The following is a 22,675-nucleotide window of genomic DNA, read 5'->3' on the forward strand; positions in this document are numbered from 1 at the left end:
ACTGTGTTCTTTCTCTCCCACTATGTATTATGTATGTTTGTGTTTACATGTATATATATGCATATACATATATAGAACACACACATATGTATGTGCTCTTAATGTATGTATATATACTCTTACCATGTGTATATATTATGCTCTTAAATGTATATATACCATAGATATGTGTATACACACACACATATATGTCTGATATATAAATCCAAATAACTCTTGACAGATAGGTGTTAGGTGAATCAACAAATAGATATCCCTTCTCTCTACGTGCCACCACACTGCCTTAGTACAGTGCCATGGGCAAATGACTAAACCATTCATACATGATATTTCACCTGTAAAACAGGCTTTAAAAATAATTATACCTGCTCAATAGAATCATTGAAAGAATTAAATAGGAAAGTTCATGTTAAGTACTTAACAAATGCTAGGTTAATACATGATAGCAATGGTTATTAACTATTATCTATTATTAATAGTAACAATAGACAATACTAATAATAACTTACTTGCCCAGCAAAAACAGGAAATACTTGGATATTTAGAAGGAAAATCTGTGTTTTTAGCAAAGCAATTCTAGGGCTCTGAAGGGCCAGTATTTTCTGTCTTCTTGCTTTGGTTTTAGGAAAAAAAATTTTTTCTCTGCTTATGTGGCCTCAGGCACTGTTCAAGGAGCCCTGAACAAAGTAATGCAATTTTAGACTCCAAGTCCAAATACTTCTGTCCTTGATAGGGGATGTATTTGGTGGAAGTCTTATGAAAACTGTGTCATAAGATCAAATGGGCCTTATTTCATTTTTATGTATTTTGTTCCTTCCAAATACTTTCCTTTCTTTCCACATGGCACCAACCCAGCTCAGAGTGCACAGATCACTATGACCCCTTTCCAGTGAACGAGGCTGATGAGAACCAGCCACATTTCCAGGGTGTGACTGGCCTGCGGAACTTGGGCAATACCTGCTACATGAATGCCATCTTACAGTGTCTCTGCAGCATCTCGCCGCTGGTGGAATATTTTCTCTCCGGAAAGTACATTACTGCCCTTCAAAAGTAAGACTGTTTGCAACAGGGGCCCGCCATATAGCACAGGGAACTCTACTCACTCTTCTGTAATATACAGGGAAAGAATCTGAAAAAGAACAGTTTTGTGTATAACTAAATCACTTTGTTGTACACCTGAAACTAACACGACATTGTAAATCAACTATACCTCAATAAAACTTTAAAAAATGAAAAAAAGTAAAAACATTAGCCTTCCCTGTGGCCCCGTTCCCACCCCTGCTCCCCAAGGTGAAGTTAGGGAAGGGATCTTCTGGAGCCCCTGTTAAGGGCTAAACCAATTAATAGAGGCTGCAGCACCCCAGATCCCTTTCTAGGGTGAGTAAAACACGGAAGGTCAACCAAGAAAGTGATGAAGCTTTGTTGGGGGCCTGATGCCACATGTGGAAGTTTTTAGGTGCCTTCTTTTCATTAAATCAGCCAGAAACATTTCCCTTCCTTCTTCCAAGGGATTGTAGTGAGGTTGCCACGGCTTTCGCCTATGTGATGACAGACATGTGGCTTGGAGACTCTGAATGTGTCTCACCAGAAATATTTCGGTCAGCTCTTGGCAACCTCTACCCAGCGTTAATGAAAAAGACGCAGCAAGATGCTCAGGAATTCTTGATTTATGTCCTGAATGAACTTCATGAAGCTCTGAAAAAGGTAAGTAGAATGAATGGCCTTGAAATAGGATTGACTTTTAGATCTATCAGCTACTTTCATTTTTCATTGGTTTGTTCAGTAGATAGTATCTATTCAGTGGAGTTACTGGGGTCACTATGGGGAACATTCAAATTAGTATTTGAGTGGGTCTGTACTTACCAAACTTAGCTGGTTATCAGAATCACCTGGCAAGATTTTTTGGCACAGCTTCTAAGGCCCTCACTCCAATGTTATTGAATTAGAATGTCTGAGTGGTCTTCTGGGAAAACTTGGGATTACTAGTGATCAACAGGTGTGGAAACCACTGATCTAGTTCCCCTTGTAATAACATCTGCATGGACTGGTTTTTAAAGGTGAAAAATATGAGATATGTTTTATCATGAGATAGAACATATAAAACTTTACAACTTAAATGTTCTCAGAGTTTCCTCATGGCTCAGCAAGTTAAGGATCGGTGTTTTCACTGCTGAGGCTTTGGTTATACCTGTGGTGCAAGTTCTATCCCTGGTGTGGGAACTTCCACATGCCCTGGCTAAAACAAACAAACAAACAAACAAGCAAAATGTTCTTGGTAGCTACAAACCTGAGAAAGTATCAAGCTTGGTATGAGGTGAAAGGACAGATCTGTATACTGCAGAGTTTCATCTTCATACTAAATGTGTCTGACCTGAGTTCTTCACTGGATTAGGACATACATTTAATAAAACATGAACTCACCAGTTACTAAGGAGGTTACCTTTATTTGTAAGAGGCACTACTTTCGGCCTTGATCCAAGACCCACACCCTCCAAGGATGTGCCCTGGACTTTATACAGTGTCCTTGTGCTGCTGTTAGCTTAGTTCATAGCCAGCACCCAGGAGACACTTAGCGTGGAAGATCACAAACTATCACTGTTAATCACTCTCATTTGCAAATTAATTTTTGCCTATAAGATATTAATGACGACACTTTATTTTAGCCAGAGGGGAAGTGATGGGCAGTAAAGTCACTTAAGTCCTCATTTGCAGCCAGTCTGAATTAAATAGTTTCCCAAGGTCAAACGTGGAGTTAGAGGCATCAAACTATAGATAGGTGGAAGACCTGGGCGGCAGAATGTGATGAAAGAAGCACAAAGCAGAGTTGTGTGCACAGCTTCAAAGCAGAGCTGACTGATGCTCCCTCAGAATGTATATTCTGCTGAGGCTGTAGAATCACTGACCAATCAGCATGCTCCCGGAAACACTGTTCCTGAACATCAGCTAAATTCAATTCGGGCTCCAGGGAGAGTGAAGTTGGGCTTAACCTTCTTAGAAGTTTAAGATTTGCTCTTTAAAAAACAAGGTTTTCAAACAAAGGAGAAGAGGCTAGGGAACAACACCTGAAGGGCCTGGAAGCAAGATCCAATTCCTTTATTTTACCTCTAGATCAGCTTGCTGGACCAAAAGCTAGTTTGACAGCTTATCTTCTTCCCACAGTAACTGCCTCCAGGACCCTATATCACATTACCTGTCAGTTTATGGGGCCATGGACATGTGTTTTACCAAGGTTAGGGTGTCCTCATTCCTCAGCTTCACATAAGAGGGGAAATAACTGAATTATCAGAAATCACACCTAGTATACACTGTTAAGAAGATCTTATTCTTTTTATTGTCTGAATCCAAAACTAAGTGGTTTTGGGTAGCACTGTATCATTCTGATAGGAAAAAAATCAGGGTATTCTGTTAAAAAATTTGATAACCATTAGTTGATTTGGGATGAATTTGTTCCTTGATTCAGTACCACCGAAGAAGATCATATGAAAATAGATCTATTCCAAGATGCTGCAGGAAAATGATTGCCAGTGAGTCCTCTATCATCACCCGGCTGTTTGAAGGGCAGCTCAGTTACAGCATTATATGTTTAAAGTGTGAAAACTGCACCTATAAGAACGAGGTCTTCACTGTTCTGCCCCTTCCCATTCCATCGGAATACGAGTGCTCTCTTCAGGTAGGGATTTTTTACTCCTAGAGAATTCTTTTGTCTTTTTCTACTCAAGCCCTGAATTTTCTCAGGTCTGTTTTCTACATTTTCTAGTGGGTTGCTTTATAACTTAAAAAACAAAACAAAACAAAACAAAAAAAACTGGGGAGTTCCTGCTGTGGCACAATGGAATCAGCAGTGTCTTGGGAGCGCTGGAATCCAGGTTTGATCCCTGGCCCTGCACAGTAGGTTAAGGATACAGTATTGCCACAGCTGCAACATAGGTCACAACTGTGGCTCGGATCTGATCCCTGGCCCAGGAACTCCATATGCCTGGGGCAGCCAAAAAAAAAAAAAAAAAAAAAAAAAAAAAAAAAAAAAATTGGAAGTCTGTGATGACAATGTTTTGTAGAAGAGCAACCTACAGCCAAAAGTTACTGTGAATTCAGGTTATTTCTAAATGTGCTTAATAAAACAACCTCACTGGAAAGCTAGAAAGATAGGTGTGGCTTTACTCAGTTTATTGAGATGGCTTGATGCACATAGGTTATTTATACTTATCAAAATTTTATGGCCCTTTCTTACCCTAGAAGTCTGTAGGTCCAGATTGGGAACTAGACAGAAATGATCCTCTTATTGTTGAGCTCTTATGTTTTGGACAGAAGTTGAGGAATTTGAGAGGAAGAAAATGAAATAGTGCCTTAGTTTAACTCATGAATTTTCTTTATCATGACACCAAGAGTTAATCTGTAAAGGATGTGAAGGTGAGAGGGATGGCAGTGGCAGTAAAAGGCAGGGAACAGAAACCAGAGAGCAATAAGTTTCCTTGCAGAAAATCACACATGTATATTTTTCTTCCTGAATTATGAAAGCACATATATTGCTAAAGGTTTTTTTTTTTTTTTTTTTTTTTTTTGGTCTTTTTGCTATTTCTTGGGCTGCTCCCGCGGCATATGGAGATTCCCAGGCTAGGGGTCCAGTCGGAGCTATAGCCACCGGCCTACGCCAGAGCCACAGCAACGCGGGATCTGAGCCGTGTCTGCAAGCTACACCACAGCTCAGGGCAATGCCGGATTGTTAACCCACTGAGCAAGGGCAGGTACCGAACCCGCAACCTCATGGTTCCTAGTTGGATTCTTTAACCACTGCGCCACGACGGGAACTCCTGCTAAAGGTTTTAAAGTAGCAAAGAGAGAGAATAGAATTCTACTACTTATTCAGAACTGGGCTTTGTTCTCAGATCAAACTGCAAAAGATGGCTGGAGATGAGGCACTGGCAACTCTACTGCAAACAGAATATGTGCTCATCTTCCTCTTTAGGTTAATGGTTTGCTGAGTGGGGCCCTGGGTGGGTGAGGATATCTCCTGTGGGAATGAGAGCTCATTCTCTCTGTGCTGCTCTCTTTATTATAGGCCACTCCCAAATACTGGGATAGGATCATTTTTCAATCACCAGATCACTTTTGTGATGAGATGAGTAATTTAAAGCAGTTGCCTGTCTTGGTTAGTGGAAATTGCATAGTCAGTATTATTCTGAAACAAACCAGAAATGTTAAAATGCTGATTCAGAGATTGGAAGTGAGATGGACCCTTGGATCTATTTCAGTAATTGAGAAAACAGCACCTCCTTGCCAAGTGGACTCTATCTAGGCTGCAGCTCGTGGCACTGGCATCTCCTGGACTTGTTGACTTTGAGAAAAGCATCAAAGATTACATTCCCAAAGCTCTTTCAAGTTCTAATATAGACAGGATCCGGGGTTGCAGTGGATCTAGTTTGGTTACCAAATGCTTTTTTCCTCAACAGGACTGTCTCCAGTGTTTTTTTCAACAAGACACACTGACTTGGAACAACCAGATTCACTGTTCCTTTTGTGAAACCAAGCAAGAAACAGCTGTGAGGGCCAGTATTTCTAAAGCCCCCAAAATAATTGTCTTTCACTTAAAGAGGTATGGATTTTGACATTTTGTGAGCATATTTTTTTGAACAGCTTTATCAGGATGTAATTCACATACCAGGCAATTCACCCATTTAAGTGTACAATTCAATGTTGTTGAGTATATTACATTAATTTTTAAAAATCTTTGATAAGGAGTTCCCTTGTGGCCCAGCATGTTAAGGATCCAGCCTTGTCACTGCAGTGGTTTAGTTCACTGCTGTGGCGCAGCACAGGTTTGATCCCTGGCCTAGGAAGTTCCACATGCTGCAGGCATGGCCAAAAAAAAAGTCTGTTGTAAGATACATACAACAAAATTTGCAATTTAAGTATATAATTCACTGGCATTAATTATGTTCACAATTACACTGTTACACAGTCACTATTTCTAAAACTTTTTCATCACCCCCAACCGAAACTCTGGAACCATTAAACAGTTACTCCCCATTCCTCTTTTCTCCAGCCCTTGGTAACCTCCAGTCTACTTTCTGTGTCTGTGAACTCTCTGATACTTCATGTAAGTATAATCATACAGTATTTGCCCTTTTCACTCAGTATAATGCTTCCAAGGTTCATCCTTGCTGTGACATGTACCAGAAGGTCATTCCCTTTTAGAGCTGAATAATAATCCATTGTATGTATGTACATCATATTTTGTTTATCTGTTCAACTGTTGATGAACATTTGGCATTCATCTTGAATGCTTTTAAAAAATAAAAAATACAGTTCCTACTGTATAGCACAGGGAACTATATTCAATGTTGTATGATGAACCATAGTGAAAAAGAATATTTTTAAAAGAATTTCTATATGTATAACTGAATCACTTTGTTATACAGCAGAAATTAACACAACACTGTAAATCAACTATATTTCAATTTTTAAAAATTCCCTATTGCATTGGGGAAATAAAAATTTTTTAAAAATTAAAATAAAAAAGTTAATGTCCTAAAAAAAAAAAAAGATTCCCTGACTTTACCCTTGGGGATTCTAATCCCACAGGTCTGAGGTGGAATCCAAGCATCACTATTTTAATTTTTAAATTCCCCCAATTTTTTATTTTTAAATGTTTCATATCTACAGAAAAGTTGAAGAGATATAAAATGAATACCCATATACCCTAGGATCATCATTAGTTGATGCTACTTTGTCACACTGCCTTTTGTTCTTCCTATCTGTCTGTTTGTCTGTCTTTCTCCCTGCAGCCTTTCCACTTTGTTAGCTGAACCACCTAAAGTAAGATGCAGGAGTTCCCACCATGGCACAGTGGTAATGAACCCGACTAGTACATATGAGGATGAGGGTTCCATCCCTGGCCTCACTGAATGGGTTAAGGATCCAGCGTTGCCGTGAGCTGTGGAAAAGGTCACAGACATGGCTGGCATGGCTGTGGCTGTGGCATAGGCCAGCAGATGTAGCTCCGACTGGACCCTAGCCTGGGAACTTCCATATGCTGTAGATGTGGCCCTAAAAAAAACCAAAAAATAAAATAAAATAAAATAAAATAAAATAGAGTAAGTGGCAAACACCATGGCATTTCATGCTTAAACACTTCAGCATGTATTGCCTAAGAATAAGGACATTCTCCTACATGATCATGACACTATTATCATACTTAAGAAGTTGAACAATAATTTTATATCACCCAAGATACAGTTTATATTGAAATTCCCCACATCCCAAAAATGACTTTCATAACTTTTTTTTCTAATCTAGCATTGAGTCAACGACTCTACATTGCATTTGGCTGTCTCTTTAGTCTCATTTATTCTAGAAAAATCTAGATTGCTCTTTTTCCATATTTAAATTTTTTTTCTCATATTGTGCCTTTGAGGAGTCCCTGGTTTAGATTATGTGCCCCATCCTGGATTTGTCTAATTGTTTCCCTATGGTTAGATTCAGGCTAAACTTTTTTTTAGTAAGAGTCTCCCATAGCTGATATTATGTACTTGTCATCACATCGCGTCAGGAGCCAAACCATACAAGTTTGTCTCATATTGGTAATGATAAGTCTGACCCTTTAGTTAAGGTAGTGACTCTAAGATCTCACCCTTTAAAGGTTTAGTTTTCTCCTCTGGAAGTAATGTCCTTCTGGACTCATGGACATTTTTTAACTTAATGGGTTTAATATCCATTACTGTTATCATTCTTCTTGATGTTCAAAATCTTCAAAGTTAGCCAGTGGGATCCCTTTCAAGCCAGCTCCTGTAACCACATTAGTTAATTTAAGTTTAATAAAGTATAACTACATATAAAAAATGTATCCTTTCAGCTATATAGTTCTATGAATTTTGGCAAATATGATGTTGTCATCACTCCAAATGTAGAGATTACTTCCATCACCTTAAGAAAGTTTTCTCATTCTCCTTTGTAATCAATCCCTTCTTCCACCCTCAGCCTGTAGAATCTTCTGATGTGGTTTCCATCTTCATAGTTTTGCCATGTCCAGAATACCCTGTGTTATACCATATGTGGCCTTTTGAGTTTGGCCTCTTTCACTTAGCACAATGAGATTCATCCATGTTATGGCATGTAGCAGTGGTTCCTTCCTTTTTCTCTCTCTTTTTTTTAGGGACATGCCTGTGGCATATGGAGGTTCCCAGGCTAGGGGTCGAATTGGAGCTGTAGCCTCTGGCCTAAACCACAGCCACAGCAATGCCAGATGGGAGCCTCATCTGTAACCTACACCACAGCTCACGGCAATGCCAGATCCTTAACCCACTGAGTGAGGCCAGGGATCAAACCTGCATCCTCATGGATGCCAGTCAGATTCGTTTTCTGCTGAGCCACGATGGGAACTCTGTTTCCTTTCTTTTTATTGCTGTGTAGTATATACCCTTTTATGAATGTACGAAAATTGTTTATCCATTCGCTAGTTGCTGAATATTTGTGTTGTTTCCAGTTTGGGGCAGATAGGAATACAGCTGCCATTAACATTCACATATAGGTATTTTTGCAAATATAAATCTTGATTTCTTTGAAATAATAACTAGGAATGGGATTTCTGGGTCATGTGATATTCCCTTAGTTTTTACAAACAAGGTTTCTTGCTTTCTGGCACAAGAATATCTCAGTATCACCCAGTAATTTCCCTGCCCCAGCCTTAAATCAGCCATTTTCCATATAATTTATTTTTTAAAAAGCTCTGGGATGATTCTGATATGAACTCAGATTTGGGAACTGCTGATCTATATAGCAAATGGAGAATATGACAAGATTTTCACAAAATTTTATCTCGTTAAAGATATATTAAAACCTCAGAGAAGGAAAATAGGACACTGCCAAGACAATGTATTCTGAAATCAAGATAAGGAAAAGCTGAGTTGGCTTGGTTAGAGTGAACAGCATGAGCTGGAGGGAAGGTTTCAGAAAATTATCCACGTGATTTCTGCTCCCCTGATGCCAAGCCTGGCTTTATCCCTTTCTTTTCCTCCCACTGGATTGACTCTATCCTGTCTCACTCCCTGACTCAAGATCTTGGCCCATTCTAGCCTCAGTTTTGGCCAGGCTTGTGGATGTGGAGATTCTAAATCTATGTAGATAAGAAAAACATAGTTTATGTATAGGTCTGAACCAAATAATCTTTCCAAAAAATTACTGTTAACTCTACTTGGGATTTATGAAGGTCTGTGGACTTCGTCTGTGGTGGTTCACAAACTTACTTTCTATTTCACACATTTGTTTTATCTCTCCAGGTTTGACATTCTGGGTACAATGAAAAGGAAACTGAGGACAGATATTCATTACCCACTCACTAACTTGGACCTTACTCCTTACATTTGTCCAATTTTTCGGAAACATCCTAAATATAACCTCTGTGCAGTGGTGGTGAGTAATATATTGAAACTATTTAACAGATTTTTTTAAAAGCTGTAGAATTACCTGCTTGAATGACTGTTCCTTCTATATTTCCCTGAGTTCTCTAGCACTTCTCTTTTAAAAACAAAATATAGGCATTCCCTTGTGGCTTAGCAGGTTAAGGATCTGGAGTTGTTACTGCTATGGCTCTGGTGAGAGATGTGGTACAGGTTCAATCCCTAGTCTGGGAACTTCTGCATGCTGCAGATGTGGCCAAAAAATAAAATAAAACAAAACAAAATATAGGGCCAAGAAACTCCCTGCTTTGACCATGAACAGTACAACAGTGAAAGAATACAGTTCCTCTTCACTGCTCTCACTGTCCGTCTGCTCTGTGGCTCTTTCAAATCTAGGGATCTTTGTGAGCTGTGCTCTGGGGAGAAGCAGAAGTTGGTTCCAGTAGCTTTATGTGGAATAACTGTGAACACTTCCGTGGTCAAAGCCCCCTGAACACGAGGTACACAGGAGTCACAGACACACTGTCTGTGTGAATGATTTCCAAGGAAACTCTAAGGGTTCCCTTTGGCTCTAAATCAACTGTCATCATCAAGGATTCCCCAAAGGAAGGAAAGCATGAAGTATAATTCAGACCAAATCATCCAGATCTTCCCACAACATCAGCCACTCCAAGTACCAGCCCATTCTCTGGGTTTCTGTTCTAGATCATGCCATTAAATATCTGCTTCAGAACACTCAGATTTTAGTTGAACCTGGATGTCTGGCTGTGTCCATGTCAGATGGGCAAGGCTCCCTCCAGAACCCAGTATGCTTCACTAGAGTCCCCTGATGTACTGAAGTCTAACTTGCCTATTCAGCTTGTTGTTGGATTAATATAGTATAAAATAGTGATCCAAATGCTTTCTCTTTAACATCTCTCAGAACCGTACTTCAAACTTAAAAAAAAAATCCTTCTTTATTGTTTCCTTTTTACTTCAAGCCTTGACGTTCTCCTTCTTTCTTATCCTGCCTTTAAATATGATTTTCCTTTTCCCACTCACCTAATTGGATATCTAGAGCGACATCTCTTCTTTATTGTAATAGACTCCGATGTGAAATCTAAAATGATATAGGACCTCTCCCCCCATTTTATTCTTATAACTTCTCATTATAAGTGTTTCTGCTATTTTAAAAAAATCCAAAAATGGAGTTCCTGTCATGGATCAGCAGAAACAAATCTGAGTAGGATCCATGGGGAAGCAGGTTTGATCCCTGGCCTCGCTCAGTAAGTTAAGGATCCAGTGTTGCTGTGAGCTGTGGGGTAGGTTGCAGACACAGATCGGATCTGATGTTGCTGTGGCTGTGGTGTAAGCAAGCGACTACAGCTCTGACTAGACCTCTAGCCTGGGAACCTCCATGTGCTGTGGGTGTGGCCCTAAAAAGACAAAAAAAAAAAAAAAAAAAAAGGAAAAAAATCCAAAAACATAATTTATATAAAAAGTCTGGCTTCTTATAACTTCTAAATTCTTTTAGTGTTTAAATTATTATTAGTTCACTGAAGGGTAAAACTTGGTTTTGAAAGAGAAACATATCTAGGGAGTTCCTGTTGTGGCACAGCAGAAACCAAAGAGAAATATATCTAGAATTTACTGCAAGGTGATGATTGACCAGAAATGAGAACTGAGGACCTTAGGAACTGTGATGTATTGATCAGAGGGAAAGGCCCTCCAGAGCTCTGCTCCTCAAGGTGTCATCTCCAGGAGACTCCTGTTAGAAATAAGCAATATCGGGCTCCACCCCACCTTTACAGACTGGAAACTTGCCTTTTAGTAAGATCTCCATGTGATTTGAATGCACCTGAAGTTTCAGAAGTACTCATTTGGACCAGAAAGGATGGATTACCTCTACACCATCCTTAACAGAGATGTATCCAGCTTTTGAATAAGCCCTTGAAGGGCTTTCTGCTTCACAGGGAAGGCTCTTTGTCTGCCAGATTTGATTTATTTTACAAACATGTGGTGCTTCTTCTGTACCAGGCACCGTTCCAAGCACTTTATGAATAATCACTCACTTAATCCTTACGTAGCCCTGTGAAGTGTAGGCATTCCTTTGTGTTCTACTTCATTAATTTCTGGTCTTTATTTCATTCCTACTTTCTTCAAGTTTTCATCATGTTATTTAGAGGTGCATTTGAAAAATTCCAAACATAATTTAAAATAGTTGTCTTTTGTTATTAATTTCTAACTTAATTGTGTTCTTATCAGAAAATATGGTTCAAATATCATCCTTTTTTGGTATATGTTGATAATTGCTTTGTGTCATAGTTTTATGTGTTCTTGAAAATAATTTTTAAATTAGGTTCAGAGTTGCTTTGATTTGACAAAAATTTTTTTTTTTTTTGGTCTTTTTTTGCCTTTTCTTGAGCCACTCCTGCAGCATATGGAGGTTCCTAGGCTAGGGGTCTAATTGGAACTGTAGCCACTGGCCTACACCAGAGCCACAGCAATGCAGGATCCAAGCTGTGTCTGTGACCTACACCACAGCTCACGGCAATGCCGGATCCTTAACCCACTGAGCAAGGCCAGGGATTGAACCCGCAACCCCGTGGTTCCTAGTCGGATTTGTTAACCACTGTGCCACGATAGGAACTCCTGATTTGACAAAATTAGTAACTGAAAGATATATGTTAAAAGACTATGATTTTGCCAAATTCTTATAGTAATTGTCATAATTTGAATCTATGTGTGCAGTTTTATATCTTTGTAGTAAATTGTTCCTTTTATCATGCTAGAGGGAGTATTTTATCCTTAGACATGCTTTTGCACTTAAAGTCTATCAAGTCTGATATTGATAAAACTATGCCAGCTTTGTATTCAATGATATTGTTTGTTCTTTTTCTGTCCTTTTCTTCTCTTTTCTTTGTTTTTGGTTTCTTCCAATTTTATTGATATAATTGACATATAGCACTGTATAAGATATACTGAACAGTGATGTAACCTACACACATCATGAAATGATTATCGCAGTAAGTTTACTCAACATCCATAGCTAATACAAATACAAAATTAAGGAAACAGAAAAACATTTTTCCTTGTGATGAGAACTCTTTGGATTTATTCTCTTAACATCTTTCATATCTAACATACAACAGTGGTAACTGTATTTATCATGTTGTACCTTTCATCCCTAGTACTTATTTATCTTTAAACTCTAAGTCTGAACCTTTGACTACCTTCATCTACTTCCCCCTTTCCCCACCTCTTGTCATTGTAACCACAAATCTGATCTCTTTTTTTTTTTTTTTTTTTTTTTTGTCTTTTTGTCTTTTTTGTTGTTGTTGTTGCTATTTCTTGGGCCGCTCCCGCGGCATATGGAGGTTCCCAGGCTAGGGGTTGAATCGGAGCTGTAGCCACCGGCCTACGCCAGAGCCACAGCAACGCGGGATCCGAGCCGCATCTGCAACCTACACCACAGCTCACGGCAACGCCGGATCGTTAACCCACTGAGAAAGGGCAGGGACCGAACCCGCAACCTCATGGTTCCTAGTCGGATTCGTTAACCACTGCGCCACGACGGGAACTCCTGATCTCTTTCTATGAGATTGTTTTTGAAGTATAATTGACCTACAACACTGTTAGTTTTTGTTACACAACATAGTGATCTAATAGTTTTATACATTCCAAAATGATCACTACAGTAAGCCTAGCTACGCTATATCACTATACAAAGATATTATATATTTGTCGACTATATTTCCCCAGACTGTATATTTCATCCCTGTGACTCATTTATTTTCCAACTAAGTGTACTTCTTACCCTTCCTCACCTATTTCTTTCCTTCTCCTACCTTACTCCCTTCTGGCAACCACCTGTTTGTTCTCTGTATCTATAACTGCTTCTGTTTTCTGTTTTCTTTTTTCTTTTTTTGTTTTTGTTTTTCAGGTTACATATATAAGTGAGATCATTCAGTATTTGTCTTTTCTCAGCTGACTTAATTTACTTAGCGTAATACTCTCTAGATCCATCCATGTTGTTGAAAATAGCAAAATTTCATTCTTTTTTTTATGGCTAATACTCCATTATATATATATGTACCACACATCACACATCTTCTTTATCCATTCCTCTCCCGATAGGCACTTAGATTGCTTTCATATCTTGGCTGTTGTAAATAATGCTCCAGTGAACATAGTGCATATATTTTTTCAAATTAGTATTTTGGTTTTCTTTGTATATATATCCAGGAGTGGAATTGCTGGATCATATTTCTCTTTTAAAATTTTTGAGGAATCTCCATAGTTTTCCATAGTGGCTGCACTAGTTTTTTTTCCCACCAACTGTGTACTAGGGTTCCCCTTTCTCCACATCACTTGTTATTTTTGTTTTTGTTTTTTATAATAGCCATTATGACAAGTATGAGGTGATATCCCACTGTGGTTTTGATGTGCATTTCTCTGATCACTGCAGTGATGAGCATCTTTTCACCTGCCTGTTGTTCATCTGTATGTCTTCTTTGGAAAAAATTCTATTCATATCTTTTGCCCATTTTTTAATAGGGTTGGGTTTGGGGGTATTTTATTTTATTTTATTTTGGGCCACACTTGTGGCATATAGAAGTTCCCAGGGTTGAATTGTAGCTGCAGCTGCTGGCCTACACCACAGGCACAGGAACATAGTATCTGAGTCACATCTGCACCATACACCACAGATTGCAGCAACATCAGATCCTTAATCCACTGAGTGAGGCCAGGGATCAAACTGTATCCTCTTGGATACTAGTTGGGATCTTAACCTGCTGAGCCAAAACTGGAACTCACGTTTTTTTGTTGTTGAGTTGTATGAGTTGTTTATATATTTTGGATGTTAACCCCTTATCAGATATATCATTTGCAAATATCTTCTCTCATTCAGTAGCCAGTGTATTTGTTTTGTTGATAGGTTCCTTAAAAGCTTTTTTTCCTTTCCCTTCCTTTCCCTTCCCTTCCTTTCCTTCCCTTCCCTTCCCTTCCCTCCCCTTCCCTTCCCTTCCCTTCCCTTCCCTTCCCTTCCCTTTCCTTTCCTTTCCTTTTCTTTTTGTTCCAATGCAATGTATAGCAGCCTGATATGGGATCTCAGTTCCCAGACCAGAGACTGAACCCTGGCTGCAGCATGAAAGTGCCAAATCCCAATGACTAGACCACCAGAGAATTCTCTCAAAAGCTTTTTAGTTTGATGCAGTTCCATTTATTTATTTTTGCCTTGGTTTCCCTTGCCTGAGGACACAAATGCAAAAGAAATATTGCAAAGACTGATGTCAAAGAATGTACTGCTTGTTTTCTTCTAGAAGTTTTGTGGTTTCAGGTCTTACATTTAAGTCTTTAATTCATTTTGAATTTTTGTGCATGTTATAAGAGATTGGTTTGATTCTTTTGCATGTAACTGTCTAGTTTTCCCAACACCATTTCATTTGTTCATTCACTTATTTATTTTTGATTACTCAATGAATTTTATTACATTTATGGTTGTACAACAATCATCACAACAAAGTTTTATAGCATTTCCACCCCAAGCCCTCTGTGCATCCCCCTACACCCCAACCTGTCTCATTTGGAAACCATAAGTTTTTCACGGTCTATGAGTCAGTATCTGCTCTGCAAAGTTCATTGTGTCCTTTTTTCAGATTCCACAAGTAAATGATAGCATTTGATGTTGGTGTCTCATTGTCTTATTGACTTAACTTAGCATGATAGTTTCTAGGTCCATCCATGTTGCTGCAAATGCCTTTATTTCTTTCTTTTAATGGTTGAGTGATAATCCATCGTGTATATGTACCACATCTTCTTTATCCACTCCTCTGTCAATGGACATTTAGGTTGTTTCCATGTTTTGGCGATGTGTGTATAGTGCTGCAATGAACATTGGAGTACATGTGCCTTTCAAGTCATGGTTTCATCTGGATAGATACCCAGGAGTGGGATGGCTGGATCAAATGATAGTTCTATTTTTAGTTTTTTGAGGAATCACCATACTGTTTTCCATAGTGGTTGCACCAATTTACAATTCCACCAACAGCGTAAAAGTGTTCCTTTTTCTCCACACCCTCTCCAGCACTTATTGTTTGTAGACTTTTTGATGATGGTGATTCTGGCGGGTGCAAGGTGGTACCTCATAGTGGTTTTGATTTGCAGTTCTCTAATGATGAGTGATGTTGAACATCTTTTTATGTGTTTTTTGGCCATCTGTATGTCTGCTTTGGAGAATTGTCTGTTTAGATCTTCTGCCCATTTTTTTTTGATGGGGTTGTTTGTTTTTTTGGTATGGAGTTGCAGAAGGTGTTTATAAATTATGGAGCTTAATCCCTTGTCAGTCGACTGATTTGCAAATATTTTCTCCCATTCTGTGGGTTGTCTTTTCATTTAGTTTAGGGTTTCCTTTGTTGTACCAAAACTTTAAAGTTTAATTAAGTCCCATTTGTTTATTTTTGTTTGTACTGTCATTATTCTATGAGGTGGATCTGAAAAGATACTGCTGTAGTTTATGTCGGAGTGTGTTTGGCCTATGTTTTCCTCTAAGCGTTTTATACTCTCTGGTCTTACATGTAGGTCTTTAATCCATTTCGAGTTTATTTTTGTGTATGGTGTTAGAGAGTGTTCTAATTTCATCCTTTTACATGTGACTGTCCAGTTTTCCCAGCACCACTTCTTGAACAGACTGTCCTTTCTCCATTGTATATTCTTGCCTCCTTTGTCAAAAGATTAGGTGGCTGTAGGTGCGTGGGTTTAATTCTGGGCTTTCTATCCTGTTCGACTGATCTGTATTTCTGTCTTTGTGCCAGTACTATAAGGTTTTGATGACTGTAGCTTTGTAGTATAGTTTGAAGTCAGGAAGCCTAATTCCTCCAGCTCCATTTTTCTTTTTCAGGGTAGCTTTTGTATTCTGGGTCTTCTGTGCTTCCAAACAAACTTTAAAATATTTTGTTCTAGTTCTGTGACAAATGTCCTTGGTAATTTGATAGGGATTGTATTGAATCTGTAGATTGCCTTAGGTAGTATAGTCATTTTGATAATATTAACTCTTCCAGTCCAAGAGCATGGTATGTCTTTCCATCTCTTTGTGTCATCTTTGATTTCTTTCATCAGTGTCTTATAGTTTTCAGAGTACAGGTCTTTTGACTCTTTAAGTAGGTTTGCTCCTAATTAATTTATTCTTTTTTTTTTTTTGTCTTTTTGCTTTTTCTAGGGCCACTCCTGTGGCATATGGAGATTCCTAGGTTAGGTGTCTAATCAGAGCTGTAGCCGCTGGTGTACGCCACAGCCACAGCAACTCGAGATCTGAGCCGTGTCTGGGACCTACACCACAGCTCACAGCAATGCCAGATCCTTAACCCACTGAGCAAGGCCAAGGATCAAACCCGCAACCTCATGGTGGTTCCTAGTCAGATTCATTAACCACTGAGCCACAATGGGAACTCCATTAATTAATTTATTCTTTTTGATGCAGTGGCAAATGGGATTGCTTCCCTAATTTCTCTTTATGATCTTTCATTGTTAGTCGATTTCTGTGTATTAATTTTGTTTCCTGTGACTTTCCAAATTCATTGATGAGCTCTAATAGTTTTCTGGTAGAGTCTTTAAGATTCTCTAGGTGTAGTATCATGTCATCTGTAAATAGCAGTAGTTTTACTTCTTCCTTTCCAATTTGGGTTCCTTTTATTTCTTTTACTTCTCTGATTGCTGTGGTTAGGACTTTCAAAACTATGTTGAATAGTAGTGGCAAGAGCAGACATCCTTGTCTTATTCCTGATCTCAGCAGGAATTTGTTCAGCTTTTCACCACTGAGAATGATGTTAGCTCTGGGTTTATCTTATATGCCCTTTTATTATGTTGAGGTAGGTTCCCTCTATGCCCACATTCTGAAGGGTTTGTATCAGAAATGAGTGTTGGATTTTGTCAAAGGTTTTTTCCGTGTCTGTTGAGAGGATCACATGGTTTTTATTCTTCAGTTTGTTAATGTGGTGTATCACATTGACTGATGTGTGGATATTGAAGAATCCTTACATCCCTGGGATAAATCCCACTTGATCATGATGTACAGTCCTTTTAATGTACTGTTGGATTTGGTTTGCTAGTATTTTGTTGAGGATTTTTACATCAATGTTCATCAGTGAAATTGACCTATAGTTTTCTTTTTATGTGATATCTTTATGTGGTTTTGGTATGAGGGTGATGGTGGCCTCATAGAATGAGTTTGGGAGTGTTCCTTCCTCTACAATTTTTTGGGATACTTTTAGAAGGATAGGTGTTAGCTCGTCTCTGAATGTTTGATAGAATTCACCTGTGAAGCCACCTGGTCCTGGACTTCTGTTTGTTGGAAGTTTTTGTTTGTTTGTTTGTTTGTTTTTGTTTTTGTTTTGCCACTTCTTGGGCTGCTCCCACGGCATATGTAGGTTCCCAGGCTAGGGGTCGAATCGGAGCTGTAGCCGCCAGCCTATGCCAGAGCCACAGCAACGCAGGATCCGAGCCATGTCTGCAACCTACACCACAGCTCACGGCAATGCCGGATCGTTAACCCACTGAGCAAGCGCAGGGATCGAACCCGCAACCTCATGGTTCCTAGTCAGACTCGTTAACCACTGTGCCACGACGGGAACTCCTGTTGGAAGTTTTTTTTTTTTTTTTTTTTTTTTAATTTTATTTTCCCACTGTACAGCAAGGGGGTCAGGTTATCCTTACATGTATACATTACAATTACAGTTTTTCCCCCACCATTTCTTCTGTTGCAACATGAGTATCTAGACATAGTTATCAATGCTATTCAGCGGGATCTCCTTGTAAATCTATTCTAAGTTGTGTCTGATAAGCCCAAGCTCCCGATCCCTCCCACTCCCTCCCCCTCCCATCAGGCAACCACAAGTCTCTTCTCCAAGTCCATGATTGATTTTCTTTTCTGAGGAGATGTTCATTTGTGCTGGATATTAGATTCCAGTTATAAGTGATGTCATATGGTATTTGTCTTTGTCTTTCTGGCTCATTTCACTCAGTATGAGATTCTCTAGTTCCATCCATGTTGCTGCAAATGGCATTATGTCATCCTTTTTTATGGCTGAGTAGTATTCCATCGTGTATATATACCACATCTTCCGAATCCAATCCTCTGTCGATGGACATTTGGATTGTTTCCATGTCCTGGCTATTGTGAATAGTGCTGCAATGAACATGCGGGTGCATGTGTCTCTTTTAAGTAGAGCTTTGTCCGGATAGATGCCCAAGAGTGGGATTGCAGGGTCATATGGAAGTTCTATGTATAGATTTCTAAGGTATCTCCAAACTGTTCTCCATAGTGGCTGTACCAGTTTACATTCCCACCAACAGTGCAGGAGGGTTCCCTTTTCTCCACAGCCCCTCCAGCACTTGTTATTTGTGGATTTATTAATGATGGCCATTCTGACTGGTGTGAGGTGGTATCTCATGGTAGTTTTGATTTGCATTTCTCTTATAATCAGCGATGTTGAGCATTTTTTCATGTGTTTGTTGGCCATCTGTATATCTTCCTTGGAGAAATGTCTATTCAGGTCTTTTGCCCATTTTTCCATTGATTGATTGGTTTTTTTGCTGTTGAGTTGTATAAGTTGCTTGTATATTCTAGAGATTAAGCCCTTGTCAGTTGCATCATTTGAAACTATTTTCTCCCATTCTGTAAGTTGTCTTTTTGTTTTCTTTTGGGTTTCCTTTGCTGTGCAAAAGCTTTTCAGTTTGATGAGGTCCCATGGGTTTATTTTTGCTCTAATTTCTATTGCTTTGGGAGACTGACCTGAGAAAATATTCATGATGTTGATGTCAGAGAGTGTTTTGCCTATGTTTTCTTCTAGGAGTTTGATGGTGTCCTGTCGTATATTTAAGTCTTTCAGCCATTTGGAGTTTATTTTTGTGCATGGTGTGAGGGTGTGTTCTAGTTTCATTGCTTTGCATACAGCTGTCCAGGTTTCCCAGCAATACTTGCTGAATAGACTTTCCTTTTCCCATTTGATGTTCTTGCCTCCCTTGTCAAAGATTAATTGACCATAGGTGTCAGGGTTAATTTCCAGATTCTCTATTCTGTTCCATTGGTCTGTCTGTCTGTTTTGATACCAGTACCACACTGTTTTGATGACTGTGGCTTTGTAGTATTTCTTGAAGTCTGGGAGAGTGATGCCTCCTGCTTGGTTTTTGTTTCTCAGGATTGCTTTGGCGATTCTCGGTCTTTTGTGGTTCCATATAAATGTTTGGATTGTTTGTTCTAGTTCTGTGAAAAATGTCATGGGTAATTTGATAGGGATTGCATTGAATCTGTAGATTGCTTTGGGTAGGATGGCCATTTTCACAATATTGATTTTTCCAATCCAGGAACATGGAATATCTTTCCATTTTTTTACATCTTCTTTGATTTCTTTGATTAAGGTTTTATAGTTCTCGGCATATAGGTCCTTTACCTCTTTGGTTAGGTGTATTCCGAGGTATTTGATTTTGTGAGGTACAATTTTAAAAGGTATCGTATTTTTGTATTCCTTTTCTAATGCTTCATTGCTGGTATACAGAAATGCAACTGACTTCTGAATGTTAATCTTATATCCTGCCACTTTGCTGAATTTATTAATCAGTTCAAGGAGTTTTGGGGTTGAGTCCTTAGGGTTTTCTAGGTATAGAATCATGTCATCTGCATACAGTGACAGTTTGATCTCTTCTCTTCCTATATGGATGCCTTTGATTTCTTTTGTTTGTCTAATTGCTGTGGCTAAGACTTCCAAAACGATGTTGAAGAGCAGTGGTGAGAGTGGGCATCCCTGTCTTGTTCCAGATTTGAGTGAGAAGGCTTTCAGTTTTTCCCCATTGAGGATTATATTTGCTGTGGGTTTATCATAAATGGCTTTGATTATATTCAGGAATGTTCCCTCTATACCCACTTTGGCGAGGGTCTTGATCATGAATGGATGTTGAACTTTGTCAAATGCTTTTTCTGCATCTATTGAGATGATCATATGATTTTTGACCTTTTTTTTGTTAATGTGGTGTATGATGTTGATTGATTTGCGTATGTTGAACCATCCTTGAGAACCTGGGATGAACCCAACCTGGTCATGGTGTATAATTTTTTTGATATGTTGTTGGATTCGGTTGGCTAAGATTTTGTTGAGAATTTTTGCATCTATATTCATCAATGATATTGGGCGATAGTTTTCTTTTTTGGTGGTATCTCTGCCTGGTTTTGGAATGAGGGTGATGGTGGCCTCATAGAATGTCTTTGGGAGTATTCCTTCTTCTTCAACCTTTTGAAAGAGTTTAAGGAGGATGGGCACCAATTCCTCTTTATATGTTTGATAGAATTCACCTGTGAAGCCATCTGGTCCTGGGCTTTTATTTGTAGGGAGTGATTTTATGACCTCTTCAATTTCATTTCTGGTGATTGGTCTGTTCAGTTGGTCTGTTTCTGCTTGATTCAGTTTTGGCAGGCTGTAAGATTCTAGAAAATTGTCCATTTCTTCCAGATTGTCAAACTTATTGCCATATAGTTGTTCATAGTATTCTCTTATGGTTTTTTGTATTTCTGCTGTATCCGTTGTGATTTCTCCTTTTTCATTTATAATTTTGGTGATTTGGGTTCTTTCTCTCCTCTTTTTAGTGAGTCTGGCCAGGGGTTTATCAATTTTGTTCACCTTTTCAAAGAACCAGCTCTTGGTTTTATTAATTTTCTCTATTGTTTTTTGAGTCTCTATTTTATTGATTTCTTCTTTGATCTTTACAATTTCCTTCCTTCTGCTGACTTTAGGACTTCTTTGTTCTTCTTTTTCTAATTCATTTAGGTGGAGGGTTAAGTTGTCAATTTGGGATCTTTCTTCTTTTTTGAGAAAGGCCTGTATTGCTATAAATTTCCCTCTGAGCACTGCTTTCGCAGCATCCCATAGATTTTGAGAGGTTGTGTCTTCATTATCATTTGTTTCAAGATAGTTTTTAATTTCCTTCTTGATTTCCTCATTGACCCATTGGTTTTTTAGTAGCATGTTGTTTAGTCTCCATGGAGTAGGTTTTTTCTCTTTCCTTTTCCCATGGTTGATTTCTAATTTCATGGCATTGTGGTCAGAGAAGATACTTGAGATAATTTCTATGCTCCTAAATTTATTGAGATTCGCTTTATGTCCCAATATGTGGTCAATTCTTGAGAATGTTCCATGAGCATTTGAGAAGAATGTGTATTCTGATTTTTTTGGATGTAGTGTCCTGAAGATATCAATTAAGTCTAACTTTTCTATTGTTTCCTTTAGGATCTCTGTTGCTTTATTGGTTTTCTGTCTAGAGGATCTGTCCATTGATGTGAGGGGGGTATTTAGGTCTCCTACTATGATTGTATTCTCATCAATATCTCCCTTTATGTCTGTTAATATTTGTTGTATGTATCTGGGTGCTCCTATGTTTGGGGCATATATGTTGATGATAGTAACATCCTCTCCTTGGATGGATCCCTTAATCATTAAATAGTGTCCTTCTTTGTCTTTCTTTATGTCTTTTGTTTTAAAGTCTATTTTGTCTGATATGAGCGTTGCAACTCCTGCTTTTCTGTCATGTCTATTGGCATGAAATACTTTTCCCCAGCCTTTCACTTTCAATCTATATGTATCTTTTGTCCTAAGGTGAGTTTCTTGTAGGCAGCATATTGAAGGTTTTTGCCGTTTTATCCACTCAGCCATTCTGTGTCTTTTGATTGGGGCATTCAGTCCATTGACATTTAAGGTGATAATTGATAGATGATTATTTATTGCCATTTGATCCTCGTGTTCCAGTTGATTCTATGGTTCTCCATTCTTCCTTTCTTTTTTTTTTTTTTTTTTTTTTTTTTTTGGTTGGATGGTCTCCTGTTATTATCTGCTTGAGTGTTTTTTTTTTCATTTTTTGCAAATGCAATATTTGGTTTTGGCTTGTGGTTGCCCTGTTTTTTAAGTATGCTAACCCCTTCCCATAATTGTGTGTTTTAGCCTGATGGTCCTGTAAGTTCAAACACTTCATTATTATATTAAAATTAAGAAGAGAGACATACATACAAACAAAAAGGATTATTTACCTCCTAACATCCCTTGCCCACATTTTATGGTTTTGATGACTCTTTTATTTTTTTCTTTTTAATTTTATTTTGTTTGAAGCATGTTCATGATTAAATCTGTATGCTGGCTTATTTGAATGACTGCTCTCTGATTGTATCTTCCTCTGTCCTAGTTCTTCCTCTTCTTCTTCTTCTTTTTTTTTTTTTTTTTTTTCTTTTTTCTTCCCTTTCCTTCCTTTCTTTTGGTTTAGAGAAG

The 22,675-nt window shown here is 38.5% G+C and overlaps 1 protein-coding gene across 4 annotated transcripts in view; it reads left to right on the forward strand.

Annotated features, from left to right (window-relative positions):
• Window positions 1–22,675, forward strand: part of USP50 (ubiquitin specific peptidase 50) — a 43,591-nt gene that overhangs the window by 1,851 nt on the left and 19,065 nt on the right. For 3 of the 4 annotated variants that reach the window (XM_084970380.1, XM_084970375.1, XM_001927656.5), the window contains exons 2-6: window positions 856–1,050; window positions 1,509–1,704; window positions 3,461–3,670; window positions 5,448–5,590; window positions 9,273–9,405. In XM_084970380.1, coding sequence (XP_084826506.1) covers window positions 965–1,050; window positions 1,509–1,704; window positions 3,461–3,670; window positions 5,448–5,590; window positions 9,273–9,405 — 768 coding nt within the window. In that variant the 5' untranslated portion in view covers window positions 856–964. Of the gene's footprint in view, window positions 1–855; window positions 1,051–1,508; window positions 1,705–3,460; window positions 3,671–5,447; window positions 5,591–6,040; window positions 6,095–9,272; window positions 9,406–22,675 lie in introns of all 4 variants that reach the window. The other variant, XR_014811483.1, reaches the window with a different exon arrangement.

The sequence above is a fragment of the Sus scrofa genome, chromosome 1, assembly GCF_054392235.1.
Source record: "Sus scrofa isolate SSC_HxYL_T2T_F1_AM1 chromosome 1, Sscrofa_HxYL_maternal_Yorkshire_Landrace_v2.0, whole genome shotgun sequence".
NCBI classification, from domain to species: domain Eukaryota; kingdom Metazoa; phylum Chordata; class Mammalia; order Artiodactyla; family Suidae; genus Sus; species Sus scrofa.